Source organism: Neofelis nebulosa, chromosome 8, assembly GCF_028018385.1.
Source record: "Neofelis nebulosa isolate mNeoNeb1 chromosome 8, mNeoNeb1.pri, whole genome shotgun sequence".
In the NCBI taxonomy this organism is placed as follows: Eukaryota; Metazoa; Chordata; class Mammalia; order Carnivora; family Felidae; genus Neofelis; species Neofelis nebulosa.
The window spans coordinates 20835525-20849744 of NC_080789.1; the positions used below are offsets into that span (position 1 = coordinate 20835525).

Below are 14220 nucleotides of genomic sequence, written 5' to 3' on the forward strand. Positions count from 1 at the left end.
CTCCCCCGCCCGCATCTGTCTCTTTATCTCTCAAAAATTAATAAACATTAAAAAAATCTTAATTTGAACATAGCTGGCTGTTTTATAAGAAGTTCACCTTCACATCTAGCCCCAGGGTCGCTTCCAGGGAAAGGCCCATGGCATCTCCACAACTGATGTAAGGACTAGCAAATAGGAGGCGCTCAATGCCCATTTCTAGATAAGTAAAAACTAGTTGTAAGGTTCTATCAATTTTTTTTTCTTATTCTAGTTCTCTTAGTGTGATTTCTTGGAATTATCTGTTTCTCTCTCAGACCCAGAAATTAAATATGAAGGAAGTGGGAAGGGAGACATACGCAAGGGCATTACAATGTATTGAGTGCCGACTGTGTATTAAGGATTTTCAGGTCTGTTTTCCCTTTTCATCCTCAAAATACTTTAAGAGAGGGACATTCTGAGAAAGAAGCCAGGCTCAGAGACACAAAGTATGGCCACACAGTAAGTGACAGATGAAATCTAACCCAGTTCTGACCCCCAAATCCACGATGTTTCTAGCTGGCTTCCTGTTTCTGTGGAAAGAATCCTACTGTTCTTAAATCATGTTTGGCTTTCAAGTACACAGGAGGTCCTTTAACCACCAACCAACTATCTTGCCCTAGTTCTAATATTTATCTGAATAGAGCTAGACTTTACATCTGTCACCTGACAGGTCTGACACTTTTTAAAATTTAACAAATAGATCAAATTAAATGTTTTTAAAAATTCAGAGAAACACAAGAGACTCAGTAAAACTTTGAGTACCTGAAGGTGGGATTTTAAAAACTAAACACTACTTAACATTTGTATGATACCAACAAACCTAGGACTCTGTTCATTATGCTTCAAATGAAATCTTATGGCGTTTCTAAGGAAGAGACGGCTTGGTGTACAATGAGGAGGGAAAAAAAGGCAAATTTGGAAAACTCAAAATAAATAAAGCAATTAGAAAGGACATGAATCTTCCCTTAGCTGGCTTTACTTCTTGCCAAAAGGTCAGCGGTTTTTGAAGTGTGTTCCCTGGAGCCCCAGGACCCTTTTGGGGAGTTTCATGGAAGGGACAACGAGGAAACTGAGTGGGCAAAACCCTACACCCTCTACCCCCAGCTACTCCCAACAACTCAGTTACCTGTTTTATATATTGAGATTATACGTGAAAATACATGTGAGGAAGAAACAACAGCTTCTACTGCTTTAAAAAGTTTATAAATCTCTACTAGTGTGTTACAGCAACAATTAAATGGCTGTGTTAACATCTCCCCAAAGAAAACCTGGGGTAAGAGAGCTGGGGTTCTAACTGTTACAGATCTGAGAGTAGGTACTTTTTTCTGCCATGGAAAGTTTACTTGAAATACTTTAAGATTAATAATAGGTCTCTGAAAAAAGAAGTCATAAAAATTTTTTAAAATGTGTAGTCATTAAAAAAATGTCATTGGCATTTTCTGGCTCAGTAATGATGCAGTTTATATAAAACGGGGCATAGACAATAGCATGGGGTACCCACAGGGCACTCTGCAATGGGGCCAAGATCATTAACTTGTTCCTGGGACAGCATGTTTCTTATGAAGAGCTTCTCTTGCCACTACTTCATTCTAAAGAAATGGACAGACACCGTGGTTACTTCTACAACAAGGCAGATAATAACAGCACCTCTTAAAATCTGAGAGTGATACTTGGAGAAGAACTGAGTACCTAATTCTAGCTTTGCTCAATAGCCTTGGTTAACTTTTAGCAACTTGAAAGGAGGTCAATGATGTTCTACATTAAAGATCCTGAGTCTCCTGACCATAATTTCCCTTTCTTTGGAAAGAGCATGAGCTTTGGATTCAGACAAGCCTGGATTCAAATGCTTGTCTTCACACCTACTAGCCATTAGATTATTTAACTTATTTAAGCTTTAATATATTTCTGTTTTCAGTGAGGATAATACAAATTACCATACAGGATTATTGAGAGGAATGAGGACAAGGTAGCAGCCAACACTTGCCATGTGCCAGGCACTACATTAAGGGCTTTATGCAGATTTACTATAACTATTCCCCTTTATCAGATGTGGAAATTAAGGCAAAAAGAATTTAAGACTGAATACAATAATATAGGTAAAAAGCCAAGCGAGAGTTGCCAGGCAAGATTACATGTGCAATATATGTCAGCACCTCCCTCTTCCCCATCTTCCCCTTTGAAACAGCATGACCATACAGATTAAAAATAAAATTGGAAATCAGGGCTCAAAAAATTGGATTCAAAATGACTCACTGGATGTCACTGAGAAATGACTCAGTCTCTGCAGGCACAGAAGCACAGAGGACCACCAGTGCAGGAACAGCACTGTGATTATGTGGGTACACGTGCAAGCACAGAGGGTCAGACTATAGGATAACAATGAGCCTTCCAACCTCCAAGTTCTCATTTCAAACATTTTGCTTTTTGCTCTCTTTCCCTCACAAGAATCTAATGGACTACGACACAATAATGTGCCATGGTGTGAATGCCACTCTAGAGTCCCCACAGTCTGTTATCTGTATATGCTGGGAATCAAGAAAACAAGAACCGAGGACAAAGCAGGAGAAGTGGGCAACAAAAAAGTGGGGGGAAGGAATGATCTCTAGAAAAGGATGGGCATTGATGATCATTTAAAACAAGAATTAAAAGGTTCAGTATAACCTTTGAATGGTATATATTTTTTAATTTTTTTAACGTTTATTTATTTTTGAGACAGAGAGAGACACAGCATGAACGGGGGAGGGGCAGAGACAGAGGGAGACACAGAATTGGAAGCAAGCTCCAGGCTCTGAGCCATCAGCCCAGAGCCCGACGCAGGGCTCGAACTCGCGGACCGCGAGATCGTGACCTGAGCTGAAGTCGGACGCTTAACTGACTGAGCCACCCAGGCGCCCCTGAATGGTATATTTTTTAATGGCTTTCTAATGTAATAAATTCTCATTCACAAATACACATATGCTTCATGGACTGCAGATCTTTAAGATGTGATTCTCAATCGAATTGCAGAGTGAAATATATTATTTTTCTAAGTGATTCTTCTCAAAAAAGTCCAGATTTTAAAAATTTGGGGACAAAAAAATCAGAATAGTTTTATTTTAGTTGATATTATTATATATACTACAGTAGGCACTAAAATCCTTTGACTACTAGGGGTTATGAATCTTACTAGACAAATTCAAGACTAAGAATTGCCCCCATGATCTTGTCATCATTACATCAAGTGAAATCTGTCTCTAAGTCCCCACCCTACTGGCCTGGTAGACAATTTCAGTTCAGCCATTGCTGACATTCCTCTACTTCACACATGTAGGACTGTAAAAGGTTACAGAGGTTTTGTAAACAGAATGTTTAAAGAGACCGCTCAGTTCTCCAAGCCACACTGCTACTCATGAGCCACCCCCTTTGCAAGTCTAGAATAGAATTCATTCATTCACTCATTCATTAACAAAATTTGTTGAGTGGCTACTATACTCTATTTTCTGCTCAAGATACTAGAGATACAACAAAGAAATAGGAAGAGAAGACTGCCACCTTCCCAGAACCCTCAAAGTTCCCTGAATGCTAGAAGATCTGCTTCTTCCTCAGGCTAAAGAATCTCAGCCAAGACTGGCAGTTCTGGTGGCTCAGGTGCAGGCTCCCAGCACACAACCCAGTCATTTCCTCCCTTTCTACACACTGAAGGGAAGCCATGCTACCACTGCAGGACAATCTAAGTGAGCTGGACAGGAAATTCCTTTTCTCTGTCTCTGGGTATCTATGTGTGTTTCTGTCTCTCTTTAACAAGCTTTAGTCACTCAGAAGCCCAGGCTTTCAGAAAACAAAAGCCAGGAACTTCAGGAACACAGAACTCTGCTGAAACAAAGGATGGGGATGGGGATGGGGAACAAAAGGTTAGAATAAAGAAAGAGGGGAAAATAATGAAGGAAAACACACACATACACCCTTATGTCATACTGCCACATATAAATGCTTTCTTCCTAGAAAGCAATCAAGTTTTCATTTTGAAAAATAAAACAAATGTGATCTGTGACTGTTTTAATTTTTCTTGAACTTAACTGTGCACCAAAATGTTCACCAGTGCTTTAAGATTATGAGGAACATAGTGTGTGGCACATGACAGGTGAGATGGATAGATGGATGAATGGATAAAATGACTCTTTTCTTCCTTAGAAGCTGTATATCTGATATGGGGAAGCTGAGAAACTTATAGGTGGCCAGCCATTCTAAGACATCTTTTGGACCGATGAAACTATTGTTGGACAGATGTAACTATTGTTAGGGCGTAAGTACTATAGGAAAAAAAAATGTAAATGTATTTTATAATGTAGAAGCATAGAGAAGAATTCTTGCATCAGGACATAACAAAGTAAGAATAATTTTTTTTAATTTTAATGTTCATTTTTGAGAGAGAGAGAGAGAGAGAGAGAGCGAGCACAAGTGAGGGAGGGGCAGAAAGAGAGGGAGAGAGACAGAGAAACCCAAGCAGGCTCCAGGTTCTGAGCTGTCAGCACAGAGCCTAACATGGGGCTCAAACCCACAAACTGCAAGATCATGACTGGAGCTGAAGTCAGAGGCTCAACCAACTGAGCCACCTAGCTGCCCCAAAATAAGAATAGTTTTTTTTTTAATCTGGAGTTCATTTTTCCTAATTATTTTTAGTTTATCTTTTTATTTATCAGAACAAGGGCCAACATATGTTTAAACATTGACTATCAAATATTAACCATTTAGCCTTAGGGAGGTATACTCCGTTTTTTTCACCTTTAAAATGGAAAAAATAGCACCTATTACTTATAGGGTTGTTTTAAGAATAGGAAGAGATAGAATGGAAGAGCACTTACTGTATCAGGCAGCCTACCTTTGACACTCAAAACATGTTTCAAATACTCTTTCTCTCTCTTTTCTAGCTTGTTCTTAAAGGTCATACATGTATGTCCAAGAAATTCCAAGAAAATAATGAAATCTTTCTATCATCTCAAGAAAAATACTTGTAGGAGAGAAAGAATTTTCCTGATGTCCAAATCCTATATATTTTTACATTTTTGTAAGTTGGTCTCTTCAAGCTTCCTATAAACAATAATCTATAGTACAGTCCCTTGAAGAACCAAACTATGTATTTTTATACTTAGAAATTTCAATTAACTTGTTAAATATCTGAATCACATTTGAAATGCAGGGAGAAACTGAAGGGAGATGAAAGGTCCAAATCCCTCCTACCAGTAATGACTCAGGCCACATGGGCAGCTTCTCAAACCTACTTAGCATAAAAATTATTATTTTTTTAAGTTTATTTATTTATTTTGAGAGAGAGAGAGAGGAACCAGGAAGGGAAGGGGCAGAGAGAGAGGGGGCCAGAGGATGCGAAGCAGGCTCTATAGTGACAGCAGAGAGCCTGATACAGGGCCCACAAAACACGAGATCATGACCTGAGCTGAAGTCGAAAGCTTAACAGACTGAGCCACCCAGGCGTCCCAGCATCAAACTTATTTTTTAACAAGAAAACAGATTAGTTACAAAGTATTAGAAAATTCTTAAACGTATAAAAAGTTTCTTTTCATTTTAAAGTAAAATATTTCCCTTTTCTTAGTTTTACATTTAAATATTAACTACTCATAAACCTCCACTCTTCTACTTGTTCACAGTGTTATCATATACAAATGTCTGTAGTAAAATATACTAACAAAAATTACTATAAATACAATCTCATAAACATTTAAATTTATGTAAGTTCATGCAGCCCTAAAAACTTTTAAGTTCATCTCCTGCACTTGCATAGAAGCCAACTTTTATCATTTATTAAAAATTTTTTAAAATCCTCTCAGCACTATATAATCTATCATCTTTCAAATCAGATGAAGTAATTACAGAATTTTATAACTTCCCATGAAAAAATTATTTTCTCTCCAATGTCTATTAATTGGATTTTTAATCTCTTGGGGAAATTTTTCTCTTTTACTCATTAAGCTAATATGAAGGGACTGCCCAACCAGAACAAATAACTGGTCCTCTTGTATTCTTCATTAAAAATATTTCTCTTAGTACCAGCCTTATCTTCAATTTCAGGATCCTTCTCCTTGATGTGTTTAAACCCCATACTGAGCACATTCAGAAAGGAATTAAATGAAGGGTAGGAGACCCTCTATCCTCCTCTGGTCTCCAATCTTGATCATATTACCTCAACAGGTAACCTCTGCCACCCTCAGCTGTCCTACCTATGAAAGGAAAGTATTAATTATCTCAGAAGGTCAGGAGGGCAGTATAATAACGAAAGAGGATAACTGCTATGAAAATGCTTAAAGCTGCCCACTAAAAATTTAGTATAGAAATGCAGTGTCACAAAACCAAAAGTAGCAAAAAAATTATAGTGGTTCTTTCTGCAGTGCTCTTCAGATCTAACCCCTTCAAACACAAAACTGTACAATACCATTGAATCTTAAAAGAGGAGTATCATTATCTCGAATTAGAGCTCCAATAATGAGACACAAATGTTAATGATTTAGTATGTGATACTACATCATCCATCCTCAATGCTGAATCTATAACTTGAGTAAATGTATGGTTTATGACCAAATTCGTAGTGACAACTACCAAACACAAAGTAATGTAAGAAGAGTAAACCTTGATTAATCAAAATGCTTACAAGAGAGGGGTCATTCCTGGGTCACAGCCCATCATTAGAGATTCAAGATACCCGTTTTGGAGAATAAATTCCTGATTTCAGTTTATTGCATCAACATTTACTTCTTACTACTCTTACATTTGAGCAAAGGAATAATATTCTGGTTTCTCAAAGAGTTTTATTTGATTATGATTAATCAAGGAATCTAAAAATTACAATTCCTAGATATTGGTTAAATATCACAGAATACTAAATATATAGAATTTATAATTCCACTCCAGTTTTCCATCAGGCTTCTTCAAACACCCCAATACTATGTGACTCAGTTTCACAAATTAAACCTGCAGTTCAGTAGCCATCTTTTCTGGTCTCAAAATTATCTTACACAGTATCTCTTTTAAGACATATTTTTAAAGCATGGCATCTAAGTTTCTAGTTTTATTATCCCTCCCAAGTATTAGAATAGTTTCTCCTTTCATGGTCAAATTAAAATTTGAGTGAAACTTACTTTCTTGTATTGCATTAAGAATCTCTGAAAAGTCCACATCACTCTTTGGGCCGTCAGGTAGTATTTGCATATCCAGCTGGTAGCCTTGCAAATCCACACCTCCTTCTAGAGAAATGAAAGATATTCATGGAGTTTGCACTGGTTATCAGAGAGCCCAGCATTAGGGTCCCAAGGAGAGGCAACGTCAAAATCTAAAATGAACAGCCAGCTGGTTTGCCAGTGATCCTCCCTCTTGGAAAAATTACTTAAAAAAAATGAGAAACATTACCAGCCATTTGATCCTTATGGGACCAAAAAGGTTTAACTGTATTTCCAATGTAAAAAATAAGGCAATTACTTTTTTAAAATACCACACACTTCATAGTATTTACTGATAATTTCCTAGGTGAAGAATGAAACATGTTAGCCTCCACCCAAGGACATTTAAAATTATTTTTAGCTTCACATGGCTCAAAAGTGACATTCAACACAAATACTTTATAGCATCTTCTCTAAAATTATAATACATTCTTAGAAAAGGGTTTAATATTCTTGATATCACAGGAAAAAAGATATCATTTTCCCCCTCACAGTTGGGCTTCCCTACTACATCACTTATTTTTCAGTTATACCAGAATGCTTTTATTTATTCTATGAAATAATTAAACCTCTTGTACTAGATTTGCCTGATGCATTTTTGGTGTGTTCTAAAGAAAGAGGGTTATTTATGCTGCTCCACATACCTATAGAACATTTAAAGAAGTCAAGGAAACCAAGATATCAAAAAGTAGCTTAATTACTACTAACAAACCTTTAAATCCTTCTTAAAATAATTACAAATAACATCTCCAATTTGAGGAGTCTGGTAGGGTTAAAAGCCAGTGCTAAAAGGAAAAGATAGCCTGATGAACAGAGTAGGCCACGCCCTAGCTTCCAATACTTTTGTAAAAATAATTATTTCATAATCCCAGAAATTATTCTTAGCCTTCAATAAATTTGTTATGTCCCTAAAACTCAGAAAGAATATGACATAGTCATGATTGCACAGGGACACTCATTCTAGGAGGGACAAGGACATAAGTAACTTAACATAATAGAAGGTGAGCTTTAGAAGGGCAGGAACTTTTATCTGCATGCTATCACTCGGTACTTAGAACAGTGCTTAGCACAGAGTAGGCCCTCAACAAATGTAGGTTGAATGAATGACTAAGGCTGTGTGGTAGTTATGAAACATAAAGGCCACAGAGCTACAAGGCAAGCTATAAGCTCAGATACTAGAGTCCTACAACTGAGCATTCAAATTCTTTTTAGGAAACACTGCATCTCTCTAAATCTTGGTTTCCTCATCTATAAGATAGGGGTGATATTAATAACAATCTCACAGAATAGCCATGAGGACTAGATGAGATAATGCATGAAAAGCTCTTAGCTGTCAAACAGTGCTCAGTAAATTGGAAGTCATTACTATTATCATCCATAATAATGTTTCAAAGGAACACTGACATTTGTATAGAACTATCTAGCTATGAATAATGAGAAGCCACAAGTCCATTTTTTGTGATACCAGCATGCATTTCAGTGACTGTCAAGCACTGTAGACACAGTGAACTTCTTAAATGCATGCATGCGGTTGCCTTACTGAAGTTGAGACTAAGCTTCCAAACAGGAATTAAAATGGGTTATTTGATTTATTTCCACCAAGTTCAGCCACTGTGAATAAGGAGAAGTTCTGATGCTTTTCAACCTCTACTAAGTCCTTTGTTCTGTTCAATAACCAAAGACCTTATAATAACAATGATAAAAAATAAAAAACAAGAATATTCACTACTGCCTCTAGGCTGGCTCTGGGCTATGTGTTTGTTCATCTCATTTAGTCTTTACCTTTGAAAAGAAGGTGCAGTGAGAAGTAACTTGCCCAATGTCACACAGCTACTAAGTTGTAAAGATGCAATACCAATCCATGCTCATAACTACCATTCTTTAATAGCCCCTATATCAAAGCAGTTACAAATATAGGCTGTCAGAAATAAGAAAACTGGATTTGCCAACAGTCCCATGTTCTAGAACTTCAGACCAAGATAAATACCACTGCATAACCTAAAAAGCAAAGGACTTGCTAAATAGACTAATCAATAGAAGCCCAACTTATTTACCTTTGTTTGCCTTGGTCAGAAGCTCATAAATTCATATGGAAGTAGTTTTGACTAATAGCCACAAATTTTAATAACTAAAGTTACACAAATTTTTAATATTTTTTTTTGTTAAAGAACAGTATAGGAGTATAAGAAGTCACAGAAGCAGCAATATAAAGGGGGCATTCAGGTCATTAACGTCTCTTTAAAGAACATTTAATGCTTAAGATAAAATTAAAATGTGAGGAAAATGAATACAAAGATACAGATAAATAGATTTGTCTCAAGTATATTTAAAAAAACACCCTTTTATATAACTAGAAAAAAAGACAGAAAGAAATTAGTCCAAATGGGTACACAGGTTATATCTCACCTATAACATTATGGGTATATTTTGTTTTATTCTTTATCTTCTCTATTTTTTTATAATAAAATACTTTTATAATTTTAAAGTCATTAAAAAATTCAGATTGTGTCAGTAGAGAACATTAAATATTTAGAATTCAGGATTCAAGTCTTAAAGACTATAGATGTTAAACCAGTAAGGGAATAATTTAATATAAAATTTTCTAAATTAATTCAATTCTTTAAATGTATACGTTAAAGAGCTCAAAATTGTAGGATGCAGCATTCTCTTCATGGAAAACCTTAAGATCACATTTAGAATCCTTAACATTTAAGGTATCTTTCTTCATCTGCTCTAGAAGAAATAAAAAATATACTTTCATAAAGTGTAATAACATAAGGGTCTGGAACTTCTGACAGAAAGTCATTCATTAAAGTCCAACATGACAAAGTAGGGCTTTTGCAAACTTTCCTAAATAGAAAGTGATCACTTGTGCAAGGACATTTTCAATAAATCGTTCAAAGTGACAATCTTCACCTTTAGCACATACTGCCAACTGAACAAGACTAAATTACTTCAATACAAAACATTCTATGTCTACTTTGAATGTCTGGTATTTATTTATTGTTAGTCCTATAGCTTCAATGTGTTCTCTAAAATGTTGAGAATCATATCTTCTGTAGTCAAAGAGGCCTCTGACTTGAGTCAAAACACAAAGGTCTTTTTTCAGAGGCAAGATGGTGAAAATGTCATGGTTTCAAACTGATCAAGTTTTAAAATAAAATATAACCCCCATTGTTGTTGACAGTAACTGACATGCAAACCAAATGTAATCCCAACGAAACTAAACCAGTAAGTTACATTAAAGAGGGCAGCTGAAAACTTTCCTAAAGATGTGGAGAACATAATGCACAATTTTAAAAATCAAAAATAGCCACAAAATTCATGTGATCTCCAATTTTGCCTTGAGATTCTCTCACACTTGATTGATTATACTCAAATCTTAATTATGATTCTGCAGTGAGAGTAAAGTTGAAAGTAGTTTCAATAAAAAGTAACCTTGACAGCAGTGCTTACATTTAATAAAAGATCTTCAGCTGGGCAAACAATAGGTTAAAAATTCATTTTAGATTTATAACTAGCTTACACAGATTTAGCTAAATGCTTACATACAAAAGGAACCAAAAAAACCAAGCTCTAAATAGGAGTCTCAGTTAGCAAATATGACAATGCCTCTCCCATTCCATCTCTGTCTATAGAAATCCTTTTCTACTTCTAAGCCCCATCCTAAATACTCTGCTTCAGAAAACATTTCTTGATCCTAATAAGCAAACACCACTTTCTACTATTTCTATTTTGAACTTTTATGGCTACCTATATTTTATCTTTGCTGTGGTACATTTTTCTATCAAAAATAAGGTAGGTAAAGTACCTAGCACAGTATAGAGTAGACACAGACATGTGAGCTCTCATTTCTCCCCATCTAGGTTTTTTCTTCATCTCTAGCACTCTCAACTAGACTGTAACATGATGGAGGCCCGATAACAAACTTTATTCACTTTTATCTCCTAGAGAATCTAAAACAAGGCCTTGAACATTTTAATTGCTCAATTAATGCTCTTATACTGCAATTTCACATTACTAGTAACAGTGGATACAGACTAAGAAAACATCCCAGTTTTCTTTCCTCGTCCATAATTTTAAGGCATCTTGACAGGTTATCTATAGATAACTATGAAAGACATGTTCTAGATCATACATTTACTTTTTGTGAAGTCTTCTCAAATTTTGTCAAATAATAAAGAAAATGCTGAGGGACCAAAATCTTAAAGCTTATAATGAAAGTCAAGAGTTGCCAAACTTACCCCTTTCTCAATCCAAACCTATCCCCTGAGTACTCTCTCAAGAGTTTGTTTTTACTTCTTTTGGCTATTTATGTGTAGGTGTTCCATTGTTTCTTGATCCATTTTATTTATTACTTATTATTTCCTGCTATGATGTAAGACAATATAAGTTATATTACTGCCACTTCCCTTTGTCCTCCACCCTCCCATCAAATCACTATTCTTAGTTATTCTGTTACATTTAATAATATATTATATAATATATAATAATGTTCTGTTATAGTTTAATAATTTTAAATGACTTAAAATTCAATTTCTTGTTCAACCGAATTCAGACAGATCTTATATTTGCAAATTAGCACAAAATGGTACAAAAAAGGAGATTCTGATATTACATTGATCTGGATTTGAATTTCGTTTATATGTGACCCTGAGACATTTTATTTAATGTCATTATTTTGAGCCTCATTTTTCTCATTTATAAAATGGAAAAGATGAAATTTTTGGAGGCTCTATTGAAAATTATGGACAATTATTTATATATATATGCAAATATGGCTCATAGTGTTAGATCACCAGGTGAGTATCTATTTTCTATGTTTTATCTAATTTTATATGGCATATTCCTTCTCTAGAAAATGAAGGCCAATTCCAGGTTTAGGGTATAGGCTAAATAAAAACAGTGCCTTAAAAAAATTCTGTAACTTGGACTTGGAATATTTATTTCACATTGAAAGAGAAATAAAGAGAAGTATGACAAGTCAAATCTTACCTTCCCCATGCAACACAAAAGAATGGGGGACTCTGTAAAGTAGGCCAGAGGGGACAAATGGTATTTTCTGTGATTTCCTCATAATTAATGATGCTAGATGTGAGCATCTGTCTACATTTTACTTATATTCTGTAAGTAAAAATTGGTAGTTCCTGTCCTGAGAGGCATTTTTTTAAAATTTTTTTTTAACATTTTTATTTATTTTTGAGACAGAGAGAGACAGAGCATGAACGGGGGGAGGGCCAGAGAGAGAGGGAGACACAGAATCGGAAGCAGGCTCCAGGTTCTGAGCTGTCAGCACAGAGCCTGATGCGGGGCTCGAACTCACGGACTGTGAGATCGTGACCTGAGCGAAGTCGGACGCTCAACCGACTGAGCCACCCAGGTGCCCCCTGAGAGGCATTTTTTAATACAAATTGTCAAATGCAATATTTTTACAATATAGGAAGCAGTGATATACCAAAATTTTATATAAATATCTAAAATAAATCCTCATATGTAATATTTTTGGATTTAATAGGCTGCAAAAATGCCCTTTTTTGTAATTGAGAGTTTGTTTTCAATTCCTCATAGTGAATTCAGTGTTTCTATGACAATGTTAAGATGAAGAATGGTATTAAGGAGAGGGAGCAGTACATTCTGTCTTCTTTACAAACTTTTCCTGCATCAAGCCAGTGTTCAAAATGTATCTTTTAAGAAGGAAGAAAATTATTTCAGTTCTTCTCAAGGATCTGAAGTCGGAAACCCTAGATTCACATGTGGGATATTCCGCGGGCTCTAGAAAAACTTTCCATCTCCGTGTCTTACCTTCATTTATGGTGCTTACCAAAATCTATTTAATGTACCACAAGCTAAAAAGACTTTACAATAGAGGATGCTTCATAAGTACTATTGTGAAAAGACACACAGATCACACTCTTTCATATTAGTGTTTCATAACGATAAATCTAGTAATATTGGAAGATTATTCTCTTCCAAAAGAAAGCTCAGCATTGTATTAATAGGAATAAACAGACTGATTCACCCATACCAGTCACTAGCTAAAGATATTCTTTCAAATGTTTAACATTGAGTAGTTCTAAGGACTCAATTCTGGACTGGATCCTGACTGGAAAATCACATTTAGCTAATAGCGGGTAGAAGTTTCTCAGGTCTAAAATGGAAATAATAATCCCAGTGCTTTAGCCAATAATGGCTGACTTTCAACAAAACTGTTTCCATGTTTCTCAGGACTGGCAAGACTGTGATCTCCTAAATTATAATGCATCCTTGCACTAGCACTAGTTCCAAAGAGAGTTTGGAAACCAGAGCTGCAAAGCTACAAAGCAGGAAAGATTTGTGAGTTCTGTAGGCAGGGCTTCTTGGTGGGTGGGCAGGGGGCTCTTGCAATATCCTAGCTGGTGAGTTCTGTTGCTATGATGACAGGCATTCTTTAGAGGAAGAGAAGACAGTATTTAGGATTAGGAGGGGTTGCAGAATAGAAAACATGAGACCTTCAGCATTACTATGTTGTTTACTTTCTTGCATGATAAATCTATAGATGGGCTTGAGATGAACGTATGAAAGAGTATGGCCTTGCAAGACAGCAAGCTTCATGAGCGCTAGGATTCTGCCTATCTTGTACATGACTCTTACCTCTAACTTAGGAAATTAAGCAGAATGGAAGCTTACTATAAACTACCTACCACAATTATGGGCTCAGGTAACTAGTTATAGTTGTATGATCTTTAGTTAAATTATTATTTAAATCTCTCCAAGCTTCTTAAATATAAAATTGTTTCAAATAACCTCAGGCAGAAGATACAGTTTTATACTGCACAAAACACAATCTTTGTTCCAGAAATTAGTCATTTTGTTTTCCCTGGGGCTGCCTTTTCTGTAGCTTTTCTTCATTCACTTTGTGTGTTCAACTGGTTGTGAAAAGACTTCAGAAAATTCTCTCTACATGCATCATATAAGTCAAAATATGTGCATATGTCTCTAAGCAAAGGGAAACAAAAAT

The 14220-nt window shown here is 35.7% G+C and overlaps 1 protein-coding gene across 5 annotated transcripts in view; it reads right to left on the reverse strand.

Moving 5' to 3' along the window:
* Positions 1 to 14220, reverse strand: part of ANO4 (anoctamin 4) — a 426134-nt gene that overhangs the window by 204113 nt on the left and 207801 nt on the right. For 4 of the 5 annotated variants that reach the window (XM_058741645.1, XM_058741644.1, XM_058741649.1 and 1 more), the window contains one exon: positions 7146 to 7250. The exons of the other annotated variant lie outside the window; for it this stretch is intronic. In XM_058741645.1, the coding sequence (XP_058597628.1) occupies positions 7146 to 7250 (105 nt within the window). The remainder of the gene's footprint in view (positions 1 to 7145; positions 7251 to 14220) is intronic. 5 annotated transcript variants of the gene reach the window in all.